The sequence below is a fragment of the Thalassophryne amazonica genome, chromosome 20 (genome assembly GCF_902500255.1).
Source record: "Thalassophryne amazonica chromosome 20, fThaAma1.1, whole genome shotgun sequence".
In the NCBI taxonomy this organism is placed as follows: Eukaryota; Metazoa; Chordata; class Actinopteri; order Batrachoidiformes; family Batrachoididae; genus Thalassophryne; species Thalassophryne amazonica.
The window spans coordinates 44,946,007-44,968,278 of NC_047122.1; the positions used below are offsets into that span (position 1 = coordinate 44,946,007).

At 41.9% G+C, this 22,272-nt stretch overlaps 1 protein-coding gene across 1 annotated transcript in view; it reads left to right on the plus strand.

The window, feature by feature from the left end:
• The window catches only part of necab1 (N-terminal EF-hand calcium binding protein 1), a 98,574-nt gene that overhangs the window by 61,635 nt on the left and 14,667 nt on the right, over positions 1-22,272 (plus strand). Inside the window, exons 6-8 of the mRNA XM_034160142.1 lie at positions 8,115-8,251; positions 21,052-21,173; positions 21,502-21,578. Of these exons, the coding sequence (XP_034016033.1) occupies positions 8,115-8,251; positions 21,052-21,173; positions 21,502-21,578 (336 nt within the window). The remainder of the gene's footprint in view (positions 1-8,114; positions 8,252-21,051; positions 21,174-21,501; positions 21,579-22,272) is intronic.

A 22,272-nucleotide genomic window follows, 5' to 3' on the forward strand; every position in this document is an offset into this window, starting at 1 on the left:
CACACAATAATTACAGAAAAACCCCAACGGTCAAAACGACCCCCTATGACAGGGGTGGCCAAGTTCGGTCCTCGAGAGCCACATTCCTGACACTCTTAGTTGTCTCCCTGCTCCAACACACCTGAATCTAATGAAAGACTCGTTAGCAGACTTTTAATGAGCCTTTCATTGGATTCAGGTGTGTTGGAGCAGGGAGACAACTAAGAGTGTCAGGAGGCTCTCGAGGATCGAACTTGGCCACCCCTGCCCTGTGAGCAAGCACTTGGTGACAGTGGGAAGGCAAAACTCCCTTTTAACAGGAAGAAACCTCCAGCAGAACCAGGCTCAGGGAGGGGCAGTCTTTTGCTGGGACTGGTTGGGGCTGAGGGGAGAGAATCAGGAAAAAGACATGCTGTGGAAGAGAGCAGAGATCAATCACCAATGATTAAAAGCAGAGTGGTGCATACAGAGCAAAAGAGGTGAATAAAAAGAAACACTGGGTGCATCATGGGAAACCCCCCAGCAGTCTAAGTCTATAGCAGTCTAAGTCTATAGACACAAGACCCAATATTTCATAGCGTTGTAACGAGGTGCTAGAATTCTAATTTTGAATATTGTTCTGCCATACAAGAGAATAATTTATAATCAAGACAAAAGGTGAGAGGAGGGACAAGAAACAGAGCAGTTCAGGTAAAATGGAGGAAATATCTTTGGTTTAAAATATGGCCATTGGGTATTGCGAAGACTTTGCGCCCGTCCGTCCATCTGTCTGTGCTCAGATTGTCAGACAATCAAATGGAATGCTGGCAGTACAGGAACTATTCAAACGATGAGGAACCGTCTAGACAGAAAGCAAAACGGAATACGGATGAATTGAAGTTGTTGTTGGGATTCGTTCACATTTGAACGAACAGTTTGAACAGTTTGAAAATTCTGACAAAGCGCCAGCTACAGGAACGAAGCTGGACGACGGTTAAATAATGTCTCCAAAAGTCAACGGAAGTCCAGATTTCTCGTTTCATTTGGCTTCGGTTTCCTTCTGTTGGTTTAATATTCAATTAGTTGTACATTGAGTTAATGTCACATCCAGTTGGTGGTTAGGAGATTCATTTAGTTTTATATTTAGTTGCTTATTCAGTTAATAAGTTACGGTTAGCTTGGTATTCAGTTAGGGTTAAGTTCAGTTAATTTTTTAGATCCCAGTATCTTTTCATTAGCTTTATAGGCACCTTTACATGGCAGCGCGGTGGCTTATCGGTTAGCACTGTTGCCTCACAGCAAGAAGGTCATGGGATCGATTCCCACCTGTGGCTTTTCTGTGTGGAGTTAGCATGCTCTCCCCGTGTTTGTGTGAGTTTCCTCCAGGTGCTCCGATTTCCTCCCACATTTTAAAGACATGCAGGTTAGGTGAATTGGAAACTTTACGAGTTTAATTGTCGTAGAGAAGCTTGAATCTTCGACTGGACTGGGTTGCTTGACGTGAGGACGTTTCACTTCAAATCACAGAAGCTTCCTCAGCTAAAATTCTTGCTCTGGTAGTCTGACTTCTGTCTTGACTCTTGTAGAGTCTATTCTTCTCTACACTCGTACACCTGATTAGAAACTACTCAGCTTTATGAAACAGCGAAACTACCGCTCTCTGACTGAACAAATGACAATAATAAAAAAAAAAATAGTAATAATGAAATAAAATAAAATCAGTTCAAATCAGGTTCCTTCTTTATTGTTTTACTTCTGCTGTAAATCAAACTCTGGCTTTTACAGTGCAAAATGGATGTGTCGGCTCAATTGAAAACCAGTTACTGCACCTAAATTGAACTAAATTGAGGAGTTAATCAAGGCAGTATCTTTGAAATCAAATTATTTCCTTTCATTGTGGAAAAATAGGATTTCCCAGAGCTGATGTCTCCCCATGAGCCTTCATACAGTAGTTAGTGTGTATGAATGGCGTCAAGTATTTCATTGCTGTGTTTGTGTTCCATCTGTGTTATTGCTTACAAGTGTTTTGTGATCCCACATTGAGTCATGGTACAAGAGGCATAAGAAGTATACAACATGCTGTGCTTCTCTATTAGCAAATATCAGCTGAGTGTGGAGGAGAACAGATGCTGAATTAGTCACAGTCTAAAGCGCTGTTGTTCCTTTTGAACTATATATAATTGAGTGGGAGGCCTGGCTGCAGACGTGCTTGAGAGAGAAGGTTGCATGTGCTTATGTGAATTATTTTTAATATGGGCATTGTGCGTATGCATGCAAATCGGTTTTGTGCATAAGATATGTGCACAATGAGGAGTGCAAGAACAAGACTGTGCATTTCTAATGAAGCATAGAAACACGCAGGTGTATGTGGTTTCCAAGATGCACGGTATTTTGTTTTGTCGTTTTAGCACACATTCATGTCTGATTGAATTTGAACCACCACAGAAAGACATTAATTCCAAGACTGAAAATCAGAAATAGAATTGATGATTGAGGGCACAACTGAGTCTGTTGTTATTGTGGACCAAATATGGAAGTGGGGGACTGGCACGTGTTTGCTATGGAAGTCTCAGTGAGTGAGTTGCTGACCCAGGAGTTCAAGTAGCTTGGGGTCCTGTCCATGTGTGAGGAAAAAAATGGAACTTGAGATCAGTAGGAGGATTGGGGTTATATAATTGCTCTAGACTTTGCTTGGCCAATAGGGCAGAGGTGGTGCGCAGCGGTTAAGCACTTGTTTACAGTGCTAAGCCACCCCTGCCCATTCTCTATCTAATGTAGGGTTGCGTCAGGAAGGGCATCTGGCTCAAAAGGCGTCAAATCAAAATACAGATCTACCTCTGATCTGCTGTGGCAACCCTGAGTAAAACAAGGGAGAAGCTGAAGGGACTTTGATCGGCCAATACAGCAACAACCTCAGTTCATCAAATTTTTCCCCAGCACCCGCTGACGGTCACTGAGTGAGATAGAACCAATCAAATTGGCAAAGTAACTTGATTCAGCATAAAAGATGGCTTTCATACGTCAGCGTCATCCTTGGCCAATGCAGGGAAAAGAATCACAATCTATGGTCTCCCCATCACCCTTAAATGGAATAAGTGGGTCTAAAAAAGGGATGGATAAATGGATGGATGGATCCATTTGGAGACTTATCAAACAGTTGCTACTGGAAGGAATCTTGGTGTAGACCCAGTGCATGTTAAGTGATTGTATCTTATCTGGAGTAAGAGCTTCTCTGGACACCTCAAGAAGGAAATGGGTGGATGGTTGGCCATGTAGGTTTTTCCATAGACACCAGCTTCAGCTTTGTCTACAAACGTTTCAAAGGGGAACACCAGTCGAATTTATCATCTAGATCCTTTTTAGCAAGCTTGGGCATAGATGCAATTTAGAGTTCAATGTCCTGCTCAAGCACACTTTGACTCATTGGAGGAAGCAGAGATTGGTCTGTGACCAATTGTTTTGTTTAATGAACTGAGTCACGGCAAAGTATGAAGCAGGAATGTATGATTGTTTCCTTCTCCAGCACCATCAACTTAAATATACCAGGCTGTTGAAACCAAGATGCTTTGCTTTAAACAAGAGGTATGTAGACCTTTTTTTACTTTAGAATAAAAGGTCAGAGGTACTGGAAAAGACTGAGGCAAACAAGATGTTGAAAATGGCCCATTGGTCAGGCAGAGCATCTTGTGCCGAGGTTCCATTCAGAGGAAGTAATCTAAGCACAGTTGGTAGACAGGAGACTGATCTTTAGCATTTTGGCCGTGACTCACTCACACTATGTATGTGCATGCGAATGTTTGTGTGTCAGATCAAATCAGAATATTGGGCCATAACAACAACACCTGAATGGTAACGCTCACATTGTAAACATTAAGTGATTTAAACTGTGGAACTTTCTGAGATTTGTTACCGTTTCAAAACAGAACTGAGTCTGTTAATTCTCTCTTCATTAGGCCAATACCATGTTTTGACAGGATCGATGGGAAAACCCTGTGAGTGTTTCAGTCTAATGATCTCATCTGTATTTGAAGCTGTTGAGAGTTCAGCTCTTTCTCTCTTCCTCTCAGTATAATTAGTGTGCTTCCAATGAAACACCCAGAGTGTCTGAAATTAAGTCGTTCTCGGTGTACTTTTGAAGATAATTATCATTTGTCAAAATGTACTCTGTCTGTTGATCACGCAAAAGAATTCACATGCAGATTCCCACAGATGCATGGGTTATTGTGTTTTCTCTCATTACTGTTGGAGTCCACAGTCACGGTGCTTAAAAATGTGAGAACAGGTCTGGGGTCTGCCTCGGAACCATTCACTCCCCGTTCATTAGCACCAAATGAACCCTCAGCCAGCCATCCTGCTCTGCTCTGAGCATAGTAAAGGGCATCTCTCCAACATGTCAGTCAGCTTTACAGCCCATCAGCCTTCTGTATACATTCCCTCAAATTATAATATTACCCTGGCAGGAAATGTCTAGTCTGGAGGTAACTTGTTTTCTTGAAGTTGATCCACTGAAAAGAATGATATATCAACAAATGAATGAATGAATTTATTCGACACACACAGATACAACCCCAATTCCAATGAAATTGGGACGTTGTGTGAAATCTAAATAGAAACAGAATACAATGATTTGCAAATCCTCTTTAACCTATATTCAATTGAATACACCACAAAGACAAGATATTTAATGTTCAAACTAATAGACTTTTTTGTTTTTGTGAAAATATTTGTTCATTTTGAAATGGATGGCTGCAACACATTTCAAAAAAAGCTGGGACAGGGGCAACAAAACACTAGGAAATTTAGGGATTCCATCATCTACAGTCCGTAATATAATCAGAAGATTCAGGGAATCTGGAGAACTTTCTACACGTAAGCGGCAAGCCCAAAAACCAACATTGAATGCTCGTGACCTTCGATCCCTCAGGTGGCACTGCATTAAAAACCGACATCATTGTGTAAAGGATCTTACCGCGTGAGCTCAGGAACACTTCAGAAAACCATTGTCAGTAAACACAGTTCATGTGGACTCATGAGTCCACATTCAAAAAACAGGAAAAACAGGAAAAACAGGAAACAAAACAGGAAAAAGGCCATCCAGATTGTTACCAGCACAAAGTTCAAAAGCCAGCATCTGTGATGGTATGGGGGTGTGTTAGTGCCCATGGCATGGGCAACTTACACATCTGTGATGGCACCATCAATGCTGAAAGGTACATCCAGGTTTTGGAGCAACACATGCTGCCATCCAAGCAACGTCTTTTTCAGGGACGTCCCTGCTTATTTCAGCAAGACAATGCCAAGCCACATTCTGCACGTGTTATGACAGCGTGGCTTCGTAGTAAAAGAGTGTGGGTACTAGACTGGCCTGTCTGCAATTCAGACCTGTTGCCCACTGAAAATGTGTGGCACATTATTATCACTTTACCGGGGCGTTGCTAGGCCAGTATCGTAGATTTACGTCAGTGCTATCTGGCTATACCCGCCCACTGTGCGTAAACAAATGACATCATAGCATGCAGCCCAAGAACTGTCCGCAGAGGGGAAAAAAAACTGCCCGCAGAGGAAACAATGAAAAGGCGAGAAGTGTGTTTTGGTCCCAGTATGGATATTCCGGATGATTTTCTCATGGATAGTATGACAATGAACAGCAGCTAAAGCAGCCAGCTTGATGAGGACACACTGCCGAATTTGGAGAGCAGCATGCGCGCCAGCCAACACAGCGAAAGTTAAGTGAGCCATCTTTTTATGTACGAGGTCTGTTAGAAATGTAACGGACCTTTTTATTTTTTTCAAAAACTATATGGATTTGAATCACGTGCGCTTGCATCAGCCAAGCTTGAACCTTTGTGCACATGCGTGAGTTTTTTCACGCCTGTCGGTTGTGTCATTCGCCTGTGAGCACGCTTTGTGGGAGGAGTGGTCCAGCCTCCTCGGCAGATTTTCATTGTCAGGAAAATGGCTGAGCGACTGCCGCTTTGCTAAATTAAAATTTTTTCAGAAACTGTGAGAGACAGCCAGGTGGAAACGATTCGGAAAATTCAGATGGCTTTCGGTGAAGATCTTATGGGGATCACACAGATTAAGGAGCATTACAACCGGATTAAAGACGGCGCACAATGGCGGAGGGCGCGCCGCACCCCGAGCGGTGATCGACAGGCTGAAACGACCAGATCATTCCCAAACTGAATGCTGTGTTGATCCGGGACATCGTCTGACTATCAGAGAAATGGCAAGAGAGGTAGACATAGCAGTTTTTTGGCACATTACACTGTTACAGGAGATTTTGTAATGAAAGACATGCGGTGGAATTTGCGCGTCAGGACGGACCCGCTCATGGCACAGAACAAAAAGCACCTCCGTGTTGGAAGTCTCACAGGACATGCCCATCTCTTCCACCATTCAGAAGATTCAGACGGCTTTGGGTGGCTTTTCAGTCGAGTGAGTATCCAAGAAATTGTCGAAGAGCTGGGCATGTCACAACATGTCCTGTGAGACCAACACGGAGGTGCTTTCGTTCCACGCTATTAACGGCTCCGTGGCGAATTCCTCTGCTCCTGTTTTCATGACAAAATGTCCTTTAATAGTGGAATGTGCTGGAAAAGTGCTATGTTCACCTTTTCTGCCATTTCTCTGCTAGTCAGACAAAGTCCCGGATCAACACAGCATTCAGTTTGGAAATAATCTGGTTGTTTCATCTGTCGATCGCCGCTCGGAGCGCGGCGTGCCCTCCGCCATTGTGTGCCATCTTTAATCCGGTTGTAATGCTCCTTAATCTGTGTGATCCCCATAAGATCTTCACCGAAAGACATCTTAATTTTCCGAATGGTTTCCACCTGGCTGTCTCTCACAGTTTCTGGAAAAATTTGATGCAGCGCTGCTCCAGCCGTTCAGATATTTCCCTCACAATGAAAATCCGATGAGGGGGGAGGACCAGTGCTCACTCAAAGCCTGCTCACAGGTGAATGACGCAACCGACAGGCGTGAAAAAACTCACGCATGCGCACGAAGGTTCAAGCTTGGCTGATGCAATCACACGTGATTCAAATCCATATAGTTTTTGCAAAAAATAAAAAGGTCCGTTACATTTCTAACAGACCTCGTACATAAAAAGATGGCTCCCTTAACTTTCGTTGTGTTTTCTAACAGACCTCGTACACGTTACGTTTTCATGACAGGGTTATTTTTTATCTTACTGTTACTAACTCTACCCATCCCCTTCCCCTAATCCTAACCATAACAACTCCCCCCCAGACCCCCCTGCCTCACTTTTCATTTTGTGATCCTGTCATTGAATGTATTCAAATGAATTCATGCTCCCGTTATGAAAGTGTGGCACTTTTTGTGACAATATTACAAACCAGTAGATTCATGTATATTTTGTGATGCTGAATGACAAAATGCTGTGAGATATGGCAGCGCTTTACATGACAGCATGCTGACATCCATGTGTCATTAATGGAGCACTTTGACCATCTGCATCGAACGGGGAAGTGATGTAGAAAGGCAGTCCATTTCCATCAAAATCCAAAATTCTGACTTTTTCCTCTCCCTAAACTCTGTTTCTGTAACTTTGTATTTCCAACATCATCAATACGTTACACAAACACCACTAACAAACCACTTTTACATTTGAAAAACTGCAGTTTGCCAACTTGTGTTTTTATTGTTCGATAATTCTAAATACTGATTGTAGCACATAAGAGATTTAAATTAAAATAATGTTTTCTGCTTATGTAATCGTTTATAAATGTTGCCATTGATTCATCTGCAGGAATCCTTTCTAAAAATACTGACTTTGACATGAAAGAGCCTATTTCTTTGGTGAGAAAATTATTATTTTAGATTTCATTGACCTATCAGACATTATGATCTCACGGCCAGCACGATCCAATGTGCACGTACCTCAGTGACGAGGACCCCAACAGGTGGAAAAGGTGAAGGATATACCCACACGTAACCTGGCTACAGCTCATAATGACTACTTTCAGGTGTTGGGGATGGACTGGTGGTCCACCAAGCAAGACCTAGAGTACTTCCACCGGTGCATGCTCTCTGACCTGACCTATTAGTGGGGTGCTGACCAGACATTAGGAGCAAGTCTTCCTCATCTCTTCTCTTGTTCTGTCCTCCTTTTCTTTGTTGAACCTCCTCGACAGGAGTATCAGGAGTCCACCCACCTGGAGCAATTTGTGACTCGCTTCTTGCTGAAGGAGACAACCAATCAACTCCATTCACTTCAAAGCTCACTGGAGTGCGCCATGGAAACCACGGCCGAGCAGACACGTCAGGAGAAGTAAGACGAAATCTCTCTGGTACCTTTTTACGTGCACACACAGACATATAAAATAGAATAAATTAAATGCACACCGGCACCTGGAACTGCAGCACTCGGTCTGTGTTTACGTCTGAATTCTGTCAAGTAAAACCCAGAATAATGTGTTTGGGTGCTGCTTCTCTGGATCTGAATTTCATATATATATATATATATATATATATATATATATATATATATATATATATATATATATATATATATATATATATATATATATATATATATATATATATATGTATTTTTTTTTAAACCAGCTTCTTTGTGTTTTCTGCACCTACCAATGTTCTCTTGGCTTTTGCCCACATGATGTTGTACGTATAGTATCTATGGCAACTGACAGATAATGACTACATGTTCACGCTACTCTAACGCAGCGTTTGACAGCGTCCTCTGCAACAATAGTTGTTTTGGTTTGAGGTGTGAATTTGTTTTAATTAGCATCACAAGAGGATTTTTGATGTTGATGCTTTGCCTCAAAGAAATGACTGATCCAACAATCTTCTTTCAGAGATAACTACACAAATTAATTTCCTTTCATTGCCTTTTGTTGATTTGATTTTGATTGATTAATTGAAATATTTGGAATATCAAGGCACAAAAATAAATAATAACAATAATAATATAAAATAGAAAGAAACCATAATCATTGAATATTCAAAAAGGACTGAGAAGTAAAACTTATTTACTCCCACCCCTTGTCCTTAAGTAAATAACATAATCAACTTACACACATGCTATATGCATTAATACATATAAACGTACACACATAGCCAATGCATTCATCCATTAGCACATGTACCATACAAACATAATACACACAAACACCACAAAAGAGACGACCAAAGCTGGCCAAAGGTAGGAAAGAAAAAAATTGAGTAGAAATAATCAAAATAAATAACTAGACATTTGCCCCTAAAACACCTAGTGAGTGGCCACACCTCCTTCATCCTTATACCTTTTGAAAATCATATTTTTAAACAGCATTTTAAACTGTCTAATATTTGAACATTGCTTCAGTTCCACACTAAATCCCTTTAGAAGTCTCACCCCCGCATACTGATAGACAAAAACATTTCCTGGTTGTACGACATCTTGGTTCGGTAAAGTTACATTTTCTCCTTAGATCATTTTCTCCTTATATCAGCTTGGGACTCCGACGAAGGCGGTTGCATCTCCTCCGCTCTCCCTTATCTCTGTTCTCTACTTTAACCTTCAAATCCCTACTTCACCAGACTGTGAATTCTTCAAATTTTATTGGTTTCTGGATCTATTGGACTACTATTGGATTAACCATGGAATTGATCAGCTGGTCTCTGAACGCTATTGACACCATTTTTCTACAAGAAGGTCAGGACCGGGGGATCCTACCTGCCCAGATGGAACATATCCTGCGGGCTATGTTCTCAACTCCTGGAGTTCCTGGCGTGTTGCATGCTTGGCGCCTTTGTCCGTTGAGCACGTCGAGGACTTATTCATTTTTGGTCTCATGGTAGCAGGGCTGATACTTTTTGATTTATGTGCTGCCCTGATCTACCGGAAAATTGGCAAGACGGCGGCATCAAGAGCCACAGCCCCTCACTTGTCCGTCATGATTAACGAGGTTGGCAAGGCAGTGCATTCTCAGACTGCGATGACTCTTGAACTCAGATGCAAATTGGATGACATCTTGGAGCAGATGCGTGCCTTGCAGTTGAAGCTGAAGATTTCAGAGGCCGGTGAATAGCCTTAATTCATAATTGGGAATATTCTTAATTCATAATTGGGATTTGGTTGTGCAAGTGGAACTGTTAAAAAGTGTTTTTCACTGCTCAAACCACAACATTACAGGCTTATCAAGCCTGAAGGTCAAATTGCCCGACTGTTTTTCCTCCAGAGGGATTTGTTTCGGCCTGGGGAACATTGGCTGTTTCTTATCTCATCTCACAAAGACAATAAACTGCTTTTCACAGGACTGAAGCATGCTCCATTCCCTCCCCCCATCCCCTCCTTCCCCCATCAACACCCCCCCTTTCCGGCACCTGCTAAACGTCACTCCTTCCCCCTTCGGTGGGGGCGGTGCAGTTTTAGCTGCAGCCCCCATCACCCCCCCCCCAAGCTGACGGTGGTGCATCTCAGGGTTGCTGCTTGGCCTTCATCCACTTGCCTCAATTCGGATAACAGACTTCTTCAAACTTAGTGCACATAAACAATGTCAAATGTGTATGTGTTGCCTTTAATTCTGATGTGTGCCATTATTATGGTAAACAAGTAATAATTGTGGACTAATTGCTGTCTGAGGTAACTGGAGTGTAAACATAATTTCTCCACTGTGAGATCAATAAAGTATATCTCATCTAATCTTTTTTTTTTTTGCTTTGAACATTATTTGTGCTGTTTGGTGCACAACGTCAGTAAGCTTGAGTAATTGTGACTTTAGAAATAATGTGTTTGTGTTTCCTTTTCTTCTTTCACTTCCTGACCCTTTATTATTGTGCATCTTTCTCCCTCCTTCGCTCTCAAGTCATTTCAAAGTGCGACCTTCCTCCTACAATACAGTCTTTTCCTCCAGCAGCCTTGTTTTAAATTGCCAAACTTATTCTGTTCTTCCAAACATCACAGAGTTATCTTTATTCTTGTCTCACATCTTTAAATAGCTTTCTGAAATCACATATTGTATATATCTCGGGAGAAAAGCAGAGGTTCAGTATGTTTCTTCTTCATAGATGCTCAGCATGAATCACAGTTCTCTGCTGCTTATGTCAAACATATAATTTAGCTTCTCATGTTTTATTCTCATATTTTGCTTCCATATTATATTACCAGGGTGCAGCTACAATAAAACATCAATGTCTGATGCATAATTAAATCTTCTTTTGAGCCCTAATGCTTCAGCAATCACTTTTGGTGATGATATATTGATTTTATTTATTTATTATTATTTATTTAAAATCACATTCTGGTCTCTTAGCTGAAAATAGATTAGGTCAATATGGTGAAAAACAATGATTCTGCAAAACGCTGTGCTCACAGTGTGTGTGTGTCTGGATTTTTAAGGACTCACTGTCCCTCTTTGATCTGTAAACTGTGGTTGATGATCCTTCCTTTATTTTCTCTGTGCTCAGCCGGTTTGAAGCTGAGAATATGAATCCAACATATCATCCTGTCGAGGACATACACACGTCTCACTTCTTATGTCATTTTCCAGCCTTAACATGGAGTCAATGTGCCTGAAGGCTGAAGGCTGAGTACATGGGGGGATTCAAAGGCTTGCTTAAGAACACTCCAACTCTTTAGGATTCAATTTGGGATAGATCCCACAACCCGAACAGCTCACTGCTGACTCTGCTACGGTGCATCCACAAAGTATTCACAGTGCTTCACTTTTTCCACATTTTATTATGTTAAAGCCTTATTCCAAAATGGATGAAAGTCTTTTTTCCTTCAAAATTCTACACACAGTACCCCATAATGACAATGTGAAAGTTTTTTTTTTACATTTTTGCTAATTTATTAAAAATAAAAAACTAAGCATTCACGTGTACATAAGTATTCACAGCCTTTGCCATGAAACTCAAAATTGAGCTCAGGTGCATCCTGGTTCCACTGATCATCCTTGAGATGTTTCTACAGCTTAATTGGAGTCCACCTGGGGTAAATTCAGTTGATTGGACATGATTTGGAAAAGCACACACCTGTCTACATATAAGGACCCATAGTTGATGTTATGTGTCGACGCGGGTTGAGGAGCGGACCTGCGTCAGACGGAACCCAGCGCTAAAAATAACCAGAAAGCGGTTCCAATAACAAAAACAATTTATTTATTTCACCCGCTGGTGCACAACAAAGTGTAAAAACCAAAATAGCGTCCTTCTGGTGGAGTGAAGGCTGGCACGCTCTCCAGCGCCCAAAAGGATCGAAGCCCAGCGCTCCTGGACCCACTACCACCGCCAAACACCCCCCAGGTGGACACGACAAACCGACTCTCTGCGAAGCATAGAAGAGGTGAGGTAAGTCAGCAGTTACAACTAATGTCCTTCAAAAGACACACACTATCAGCAACACATTCAGGTCTGTATTTTAAGCTTTATGCAAATGAGCAGCTTCTCACAACAGGTGGAGGATCACTTGTCCGCACGCCACAGCAGTGAGAAGCAAGCTGCACAATTCTCATCACAATTCAAATATACTGCGTAACAAAATACCAAGTTACTATCAACAATTAGTCAAACACTTAATCACCTCTGATGTGTGCTGACAGCATGTGTCCCTCACCCTTCCTGCTTCACGGGATCGATGTGTCAAACCCAGGCGCGGTCCTCAGCGTCTCACAAACGAACATCACAAGGTCGAGTTCCCGGCAGTTCTGCTTGAATCACACGACTTAAATGCAGAACGCCATCCAATTATCTGCTTCAGCTGAAAGTCTTTAAGGCTACACATGAGCACCATTCACAGGTGCTGCACATGATGTTGATGAGGGTGAAGGACTCTTCAGCCAGCACCTTCTCCACAGACAAATCAGTTTTCATGCCACCTGGAGAGCAAAGAAAAGAAAAGAACACCAAAATGTCCAGCCACACCCCCCAACACACAACAGTTGACAGTGCATGTCAGAGCACAAACCAAGTATGAAGTCAAAGGAATTGTCTGTAGACCTCTGAGACAGGATTGTCTTGAGGCACAAACCTGGGAAAGGGTACAGAAACATTTCGGCTGCTTTGAAGGTCCAATGAGCACAGTTGCCTCCATCATCTGTAAATGGAAGACATTTGGATCCACCAGGACTCTTCCTAGAGCTGGCCGCCCGTCTAAACTGAGCGATCAGAGGAGAAGGACCTTAGCCAGGGAGGTGACCAAGAACCCGATGGTCACTCTGTCAGAGCTCCAGCATTCCTTTGTGGAGAGAGAAGAACCTTCCAGAAAGACAACCATCTGCAGATGAAATTCACTCCTTAGTAAAAGGCGCATGGCAGCCCGCCTGGAGTTAGCCAAAAGGCACCTGAAGGAGTCTCAGACCATGACAAACAAAATTCTCTGGTCTGATGAGACAAAGATTAAACTCTTTGGCGTGAATGTCAGGCGTCGTGTTTGGTGGAAACCAGGCACCATCCCTACAGTGAATGCATGGTGGTGGCATCATCATGCTGTGGGGATGTTTTTCAGCAGCAGGACCTACACAGTAAATTTTGCTGAGTAATATTTAATCTGCTGGGATAATGTTTGGTCGCAGTCTAAACTGAGTAAAATACACTATATTATAGAGTGAAATCAGCTCTACTGTCTTGTCAAATCAAGTGTTTCTATTCCAATAAGAGTTGATTTTACACTGTGATACAGTTGATTTTGCACTGTGATAGAGTATATTATCACCTTCCTAAAATAATGGCCTAATTCATGTTATGGAAAATATGACTTAGGCCATTATTTTAGGAAGGTGATGATATTTAACTCTGTTTGGACTGGGACCAAATGTTATCCCAGCAGAATAAATTTTACTCTGCAAAATTTACTGTGTGAGAGACTAGTCAGGATTTAGGGAAAGATGAATGCAGTAATGTACAGACATCCTGGATGAAAACCTGCTCCAGAGTGCTCTTGACCTCATACTGGGGCGATGGTTCATCTTTCAGGAGGACAGTGACCCTAAGCACACAGCCAAGATATCAGAGAAGTGGTTTCCAGACAACTCTGTGAATGTCCTTGAGTGGCCCAGCCAGAGTCCAGACCTGAAACTGATTGAACAGCTCTGGAGAGATGTTCAATCGAAAATCTGAAAATGGCTGAGCACAGACGCTCCCCATCCAACCTCATGGATCTTGAGAGGTGCTCTTTTTTTTTTTTTTTTGGCTTGGGACTTCAGTGAGGGCGATTGCATCTCCTCCTCTCTCCTCTCCTCTGTGTTTTTCTATCTCTGCTCTAACCTTCAAAAGTCCCAACTTCACCAGACTGTGAATTCTTCAAGCTATATTTGGAATAACCATGGAATTGATCCGCTGCTCCCTCAATGCTATTGACAACATTTTTTCAACAAGGAACTCAGGGCTGGGGGACCCTGCGTGCCCAGAAGGATCCTATCCTGCGGGCTATGTTCTCGACACCTGGGAGAAGTGGCGCATTGCGTGCTTGGTGCCACTCTCCGTGGAAGACGTTGAAGCTTTATTCTTATTTGCTTTTATGGTAGGAGGGCTGGGGCTGATTGGATTATGCGCTGCCCTGACATACCAGAAAACTGGCAAGATGGCTGCTACCAGACCAACAACCCCATATCTGTCCTTCATGATTAATGAAGTGGGCAAGGCGGTACAATCTCAGACTGCGTTAACTTTTGAACTCAAATGCAAGTTGGAAAACATCTCAGAGCAAATATCTGCCTTGCAAAGGAAGATGTTGGAGACCAGGAAATATTCATGAATTGGATTTTTATGGTCAGAGGAGCCACAAATGGAATTTCTGTATCTCCCTGCCCAACCCAAAACAGGGCAGCCTTATAAACTACCAAAGGTCAAAACGCCCCACTTGTTTTCCTCCAGAAGGATTTCAACGGCCTTGGCAGAGCATCTGGCTCCCCTCTTATCTGCCCTCCCTTACAGCCTGCTATTGTCAAGGCAACCCCAGACTTTATGCACACACGGACAGCACACATGACGCACGCGCTGTACAGTCCCACCATGCAGAAACACTTCTAAATGTAGCTTGTGAATTGCGCTGAGTTTCAGATTTGAAACAGAGAATTGCCCATCTCTTTTAATGTCATTTTTTTTCTGAAAAACACAAAGGATTCTTCAAAAATTCTGCCTTTTCTTTTTGTTTTCTTTTATTTATTTATTTTTTCCAATATATTATGTGACGTTCCAGTATTTGGTCATAGAAATGATTGCTTAAATATCCTGGCGATAAACCATGCCTTCTAAATTTCAGTTTTTATTTATTTACACAGGGTCGAATCATAACATAAATCACCTCAAGGTGCCATACACAAGTAACTTATTGGTAACAGTGGAAAGGATAAATTCCCTCAGAGATATTTTTACTTTATTTTACAGGAAGCAACCTCAAGCAGACCAGATTCATTTGGGTGACCATCTGCTATGGCCAAACTAATGAGACAAAATAATAATAATAATAAGCACAACACATGACTGACAGGTCATGCAGAGATAGAAATGTTGCAAGTAAATATCCATTTACAGTCCAGTGTTAATTTACGGGACAGTTGAAAAGACAATAATGAGGTGGAAATCCCAATGAAACAGACTGTGTGGGATTGTATTGATGCCAACTCAGTACTGAGATAGGGCGTCTAATGTAAGAGTGCAAATATTACTTGTTACGTTCATTTGGATCAACAAACTTTGTTTTCATTCCCAATTGAAGCAATTTATTAACTCACTCCAACAGTACTCTGTTCTCCTCCAGTTTAATTCCAAATTTTGTGTTTCCCTTCATATAAACTGTCAGATGCTGTTTGGGTAACACATGTAAAGAGGAAATAAAAGCCAAAAACTAAAAAATAAATAAATAATCCATAAATGTGAACAGTGCTGCAGAAAAAAAAAAAAATAGCAATCCCAAAGCGGCATGATGAAAGCTTTTCAAAATGATGGGACCCAGCAGCTTGACAGCCACAAGATGAATCTTAGCTGATGTCACCCTGCGGGTGCCTGTAACCCGTAGCTGCCATAAGCATCACTGTCACGCTGACATGACATACAAATATAACTTTAGGATTGCTGTATTTATGCACAACTCTGAAATAGAAGTGTGTTTTATTCACCAACCGTAGTTCCTGACAAGCACCTGGTGGCCCAGAGCGCCGGCAAATATTCATATCAAGTGCCATTTTTGTGAATTTAAAATGAAATGTGTCCTGGGAAGTTCTGAAAACCTGAATATAAAGATGACAACTGAAAGGCAGATGATGTTTGTCAATTTGACAAGTAGTTTGTGTTTCTGTTTGTTCCCCAACTGCTCCCACATACCTTTGGCCAAATTTCGCAAAACTTGATATGTGGGTGAGGGAAAATCTGGGGTTGACCAGCAAAGGTCAAAGGTTAATGGGCAAATGTTAAGGTCATTGGGGTCAAAGTTCAAGGTTTAGATTTTTCACTCGTGTCCACCAAATTTGGCATTTACTGTAATTTCCAAGTCTCTTTTTATTGTTTATTTGTTTATTAGTTTGGAAGGTCCTGCAACTTATACTCTGGTGGGACTTATATATTGAAAAATCACACATTTGTTATTAATAATAATTATACATACATAATCTCCAGTTTGACTTGTACGCCAGAAAATACTGTATATGCAGGTGGGTTCTGGAGTACCCCAGGCAAGATCACATTGGGGTCATACTGTAGGTCAAAATAAAAAAAGATTTTCACTCTAATTTACACCAAACTTTGCACACATATGGGTGTGGATTATGAAATTGCTCAGGCAAGGTCAAATTTATCAAAGGTCAATCATTGGGGTCAAGGTCTTGATGGTCAAAGGTAAAAAAGTTATGTTCAGTCTGATTTACACCAAATTTGGCACACATATGGAGGCGGGTTCTGGAATTGCTCAGGCAGGGTCAAATTTTCTGAAGGTCAGTCATTGGGGCCATGTCATATTTGCTTGCCTGTTTGTTGGCCTACTCCTCCCATTTCCTTTTTCTGATTTATACCAAACTTTCTATGTGTCAGTGAAGGTTGATCTGAACCTGCCCTTAAATATTTCATTTATGCAAAGGTCAAGGAGTTTGAATTTCAACCTGATTTGGACTGAATGAAGCACATACTTAGGTGGATTCCAGAATTGCCCCAAGAAGGGCACACAGAGGTCAGTCATTTGACTGAAGGTTATGATCACTGGGGTCAATTGCAAAATTGCTGTAGTAGACAAAGAGACAGCATTCATTTTTGTGCAGTTTCATGGTCAACACTCGGTAACTGAGAAAAAAGAATTTTGAAATGTTTGTTATTGTATATGAAATACATTTACACTTGTTACCACCTTCAGCTTGGCCCAGTTAATAAAAAAAAACAGCTTTTAATCAGTCAGTGATTCGTTTTGAAGTTAATTCCGAGCGGACTCTCAGCAGAAGAGCCGCGCAGCGTTTGAAGCACGGAACGGAGGACGATTCTCGTTTCTTGACTGCAACAAGAGTCCCAATTAGTGACTTTAATCCACACAAAAGTGACTCATAATATTTTAATGGCTTTCAGAGGGGTTAAGAAGCGGACTTACCGCTTTTGAAGAGCAGCGAATCAAAGAGCCACGAGCCATTGAATCGAAGCATTGCTTCAATTCACGCTTCAAACTGGATTCGTGCTGCAGAAACGGTTGATTGAAAATGGCCACTTGTGTAGTCCACATTGTGGATTGACCTGATAAAATCACAAGTTTGATTGGTGATGCAAAAAAGTTACAGGATCCCATCCCTAAACTGAAAATCAAGTCATTCGATGATGTAGGACTAACAGTTGAGAACAAGGCAAAAGGAAAGCAGGGTGTGATTAAGGCTGAAAGAAATCTCATGGCAAGGATGGTGGTCATAGGTAGTGCTAGGGGTATCACAATCGAAGACTTGATGAAGTATTCTCTGGGTCCTTCTCACCACTGTCATTGCTTACCCAGATGGTGGAATAATGAAAACTGATAAATCCAGCCTGATGCATTTCTTGGAGGACAGTGTGCCTAGTTCCAATGCAGAATCCATTCCATCACAGTCAATCTGGATAGTTGATGCAATGGCAGTCCTCCAGATGATACCAGATGCTTGCATCCCTCGTACATTTGGTGAATTAGCTACTCTCTACCTTCAAAAGATCACAAATATATCTAGGCAGAATGGTGTGGCTGATATCCATGTTGTTCCTGACCGGTACCCTAGGATAAGTATCAAGGATGGCGAGAGGGATCGTCGTTACAAACCAACGGGACAGTCAAAGGTGATCAACATATTTTCAAAGGACCAGAAAGTGCCAGTTCAATGGAAGAAATTCCTTGCCTTTGGAGAAAATAAAGAACAGCTGCCAGAGTTCTTCTTGAAGTACTTGTCAGACAGTGCAGAAAGCTGGGACTACAAGCTTGTGCTAGGGCACGGGGACAAGTGTCATTCATTGCAGTTCATTGATGGCTCACTGGTCGTCAAGCCCATTGAACAACTATCATGTGACCATGAGGAAGCTGACACTCGTCTGCTGTTGCATACAGCATATGCTGCAAAAACTACTGATGTAGTAGTTATTCAGTCTCCAGACACAGATGTGCTGGTTCTCGCTGTTTCAAAGGCCCATGAAATTGATGCAAAGATTCTCTTTGAGACTGGCAGGGGAGACAAGCGCAGGACATTAGATGTATCTGCAATAAACCACCATCTTGGAGAACAGAAAGCAAAAGCACTCCTTGGCTTACATAACTTCACTGGGTGCGACTCCGTCAGTGCATTTCATGGCATTGGTAAGAAAAAACCAGTGAATATGCTGCTTGGAGAAGGTGGGGAGAAGTTTGTGGAAGTTTTTGGCAAACTTGGTGAAACATTTCATGTACCTGATAACATCATGCCTGTCATCGAACAGTTCGTGTCATCACTCTACAAAACAGGAGGACTCAAGGTAAACGAAACTAGGCCACCCTGTACAAGACTGGGAAAAAGCTGGAGGATTACATCCCACCCAATCAGGACTGTCTGAAGCTACATCTTGCCAGGGCAAATTATCAAACAGCAGTACATAGACACTGCTTGGAACAGTTTCAAGGCGTTCCTTCTCCTGGTGGTCATGGATGGATTGTTAAGGATGGAAAGATAGAAATCCTTTGGATGACGTTTCCATGTGCCCCTAAAGCTGTGCTAGAACTAAATCACTGCAGCTACAAGCAGAACCACTGTGTGCAATAAAGTTGTTCTTGCATCAAACTGAAATTAAAATGTACTGATCTGTGTGGTTGTGTAGACTGTGAGAATACCTTCATTTTAAGTGCTCTCCGTCCCACCAGAAGTGATAAGGAAGGAGATAGTGAGAGTGAGGATGAGGAAGATGATGACTGATATTCCTCTGCTGAAATTGATCTCTTATTCAGACCTAGCTTAAAACTAAACCATGGTTCTGGTTCATATAGACATTTTTTTTCCCAAAAAAGCAGTTATCACCTTTAAATGAACTGTGGTTTTGACATTGCTTAACATGCAGTATGTGGTGTTGATGGGTGTTTTCTTGATATGACATGACATACTACTACGTCATTGATTGCTAGCAGCTTTGAAAATTACGTTGTAAAGCCTACAAATTCAGGAAAAAAACAGACTATATTTTGATTCCACCAGAACATTAAGACTGAGTTTAGAATGTTTGGTTATGATCTCAGTTGGTGTTTCATTATGACATGACGTAGTACTACGTCATGGCTGCCTCCTATCCTCAAAGCAATATCTTTTTTGAAAAGTTTAATATCATATTCCTGTATGTCAGTAATACATTTATGGGGTCAATGGTGGTCTTCTGCTGGAGGTTTCTTCCTGTTAAAAGGGAGTTTTTCCTTCCCACTGTCGCCAAGTGCTTGCTCACAGGGGGTCGTTTTGACCGTTGGGGTTTTTCCGTAATTATTGTGTTGTGTGGGCCGCCAGAAGAGGAGGTACTGCTGGCCCACCACCAGAGGGCGCCCTGCCTGAAGTGCAGGCTTCAGGCACGAGAGGGCGCTGCCGCTTCAGGAACAAGCCGTGGTGACAGCTGTCACCCATCATCCGTGACAGCTGTCACTAATCATCCAATCCACATCTGGAATAAAAGCAGGAAGACACCTCCACCACACTGCCGAGATATCATCTTCTACCAGAGGTAATATCCTCAGCCTTTTTGTGGTATTTTGTAAATCAGTTTATTGTGAGTGTTTGCAGGAGTACCGGTCCTTTTTGTGGAGGCTGTGCAAGACGGCACTCTTTTCCTCTGAGGATCGCTGCAACGTATTGAGTGAGAGGTGGAGGTGGAATTCCCACCAGGATTGTTACTGGGTGTTCACACACCCACCCTTGACTGTCTTTGCTTTCTGCCAGCAGTACCAGATCCGACACGCCGTGAAGGTGGCCACCTGGGGACTTCGGGACTTGGCGGCTCCAGTATTCCTCGGGTTCGGTGGCAGTGGAAATCGTGTGGTTCCGGTTCGTTTCCAGGCGGGCATCTCCTATCGTCGAGCCTGCCCACACGACACCTTTATTGATTGACTTTTGCACATTCTGTAATCTGCTGTGTTTGGTTGTGTCATTCACAACAGTAAAGTGTTATAATTTGACTCCTTCCATTGTCCGTTCATTTACGCCCCCTGTTGTGGGTCCGTGTCACTACACTTTCCCAACATATTGTATGGCTTTGCCTTACAATATAAAGCGCCTTGGGGCAACTGTTTGTTGTGATTTGGCGCTATATAAATAAAATTGATTTGATTTTGATTTGAAAAACCAGCCATTACAAATCTACCTGTACATTGAACTCTGATCTTAAAACACTGGTGGCCATCTTGAATTTTTGTCAAATTTCTCAAAAACTGGTGAAACTGAGATGTGGTAACAACTTGAAATTTGTAGTTTATGTTATCCCAAATGACAAAAAGTTGTAAATAATCAATTACCAAGTGTTGACCACGAAAATTAATTTCTGGCTTCTTTACTGGGGATTGTCTCTCTATATATAGCTGCTCCTGTGTTCATACCTGCAGATACTACTACTTAGTAGTAATAATAGTCTTGAAGTCCTGCAAATAAATATTATGGCGTGTGAGTAATTATCGTCCTGTTTTGATTCCAGACAGCCTCCAGTGAAACCAGAAGTTTTAGCCATCCAGTGGTCCGGCCGACGCTCAACTCGGAGGCTTCAGAGGAACAACAGCCTCTCTCCCAACAACCCGCTCTTCAATCTAATCAATTCAGGTGTGGATACATGTCACAGGCCCAATATTGCTGAAGTTTTCTCCATTTTTTTTGTATACCCATTCTCTCTATTTCTCTGATACTTGTGAAAATGTTGCAAAACTGAGTCGATATGAATTTCAGTTGCGTTCTCTGGATTCAAAGCCATCGTATTGATGGGCTCAGCAGTGTACTGCATGACCTGAAAGGAAATCTTAAACCCCTCCTGGGACACCACCACTGTTTTAGTTACACCGGAGTATTCTCAGCAAATCATCGATTGAAGTAAATGTGTTGAAAATATCAATGTATGCATTTATTCCTACTTTGAGCGCGTTGTGGTCCGTAGGTGTTTATGATGAAGACAGCCAGTGGATGATCCAAGTAAACAGGCTGCAGAAGCTTATCGACCGCCTGGAACAAAAGGTAACTTCTGTGACTTTGCCCCTCAACCTTTCCGTGCTTCGCTCTCATCACTTCGTTCCCCTTATTTTTATCTCCATCCCAGCCATCTGTTCTTTAGATCTCTCACTCAGGTTTCCAACAAAAACTAAGGAAAGTGTTTTGAATGCGCCATCAACAAACTCACAGCACCTGCCCACGTGCAGACACATACACATATGTAGAGTACACAGGATAATAAGTACGTTAAATGTAGCATTTGGTGTTTCACTTACATTTTATTTATATAGCCGGTGGATGAGGAATGCTCTTGCAGACATATGGGTATTAATGACACAGTTACAGTGAAACAGAATGGAAGAAATAGTAAATAAATATATGAGTAACAAGACAAAGACAACCAAAATACTGCACTGTTTTTCTGAGGTGGATTTGAAGATTAACTGGTATTGTTAAAATAAGCAGGTTTTTGTTTGAATCTTTATTTTAATCCACTTTTTATTTCATCATTGGTCACACTTGATGGTGAGGGTGCTTGAATGATCATGAATTCATGCACTCAAACTTTATTTGAGTTGTATCTATGCATATATCTATTTATATATATATGTGTGTGTGTGTGTGTGTGTGTGTGTGTATACATGGGTGATTCTTAGACTACGGGCACTTATTATGTCCTTTGATCATATTGTATGAAAAACAGAAAAAAGGGGAAATT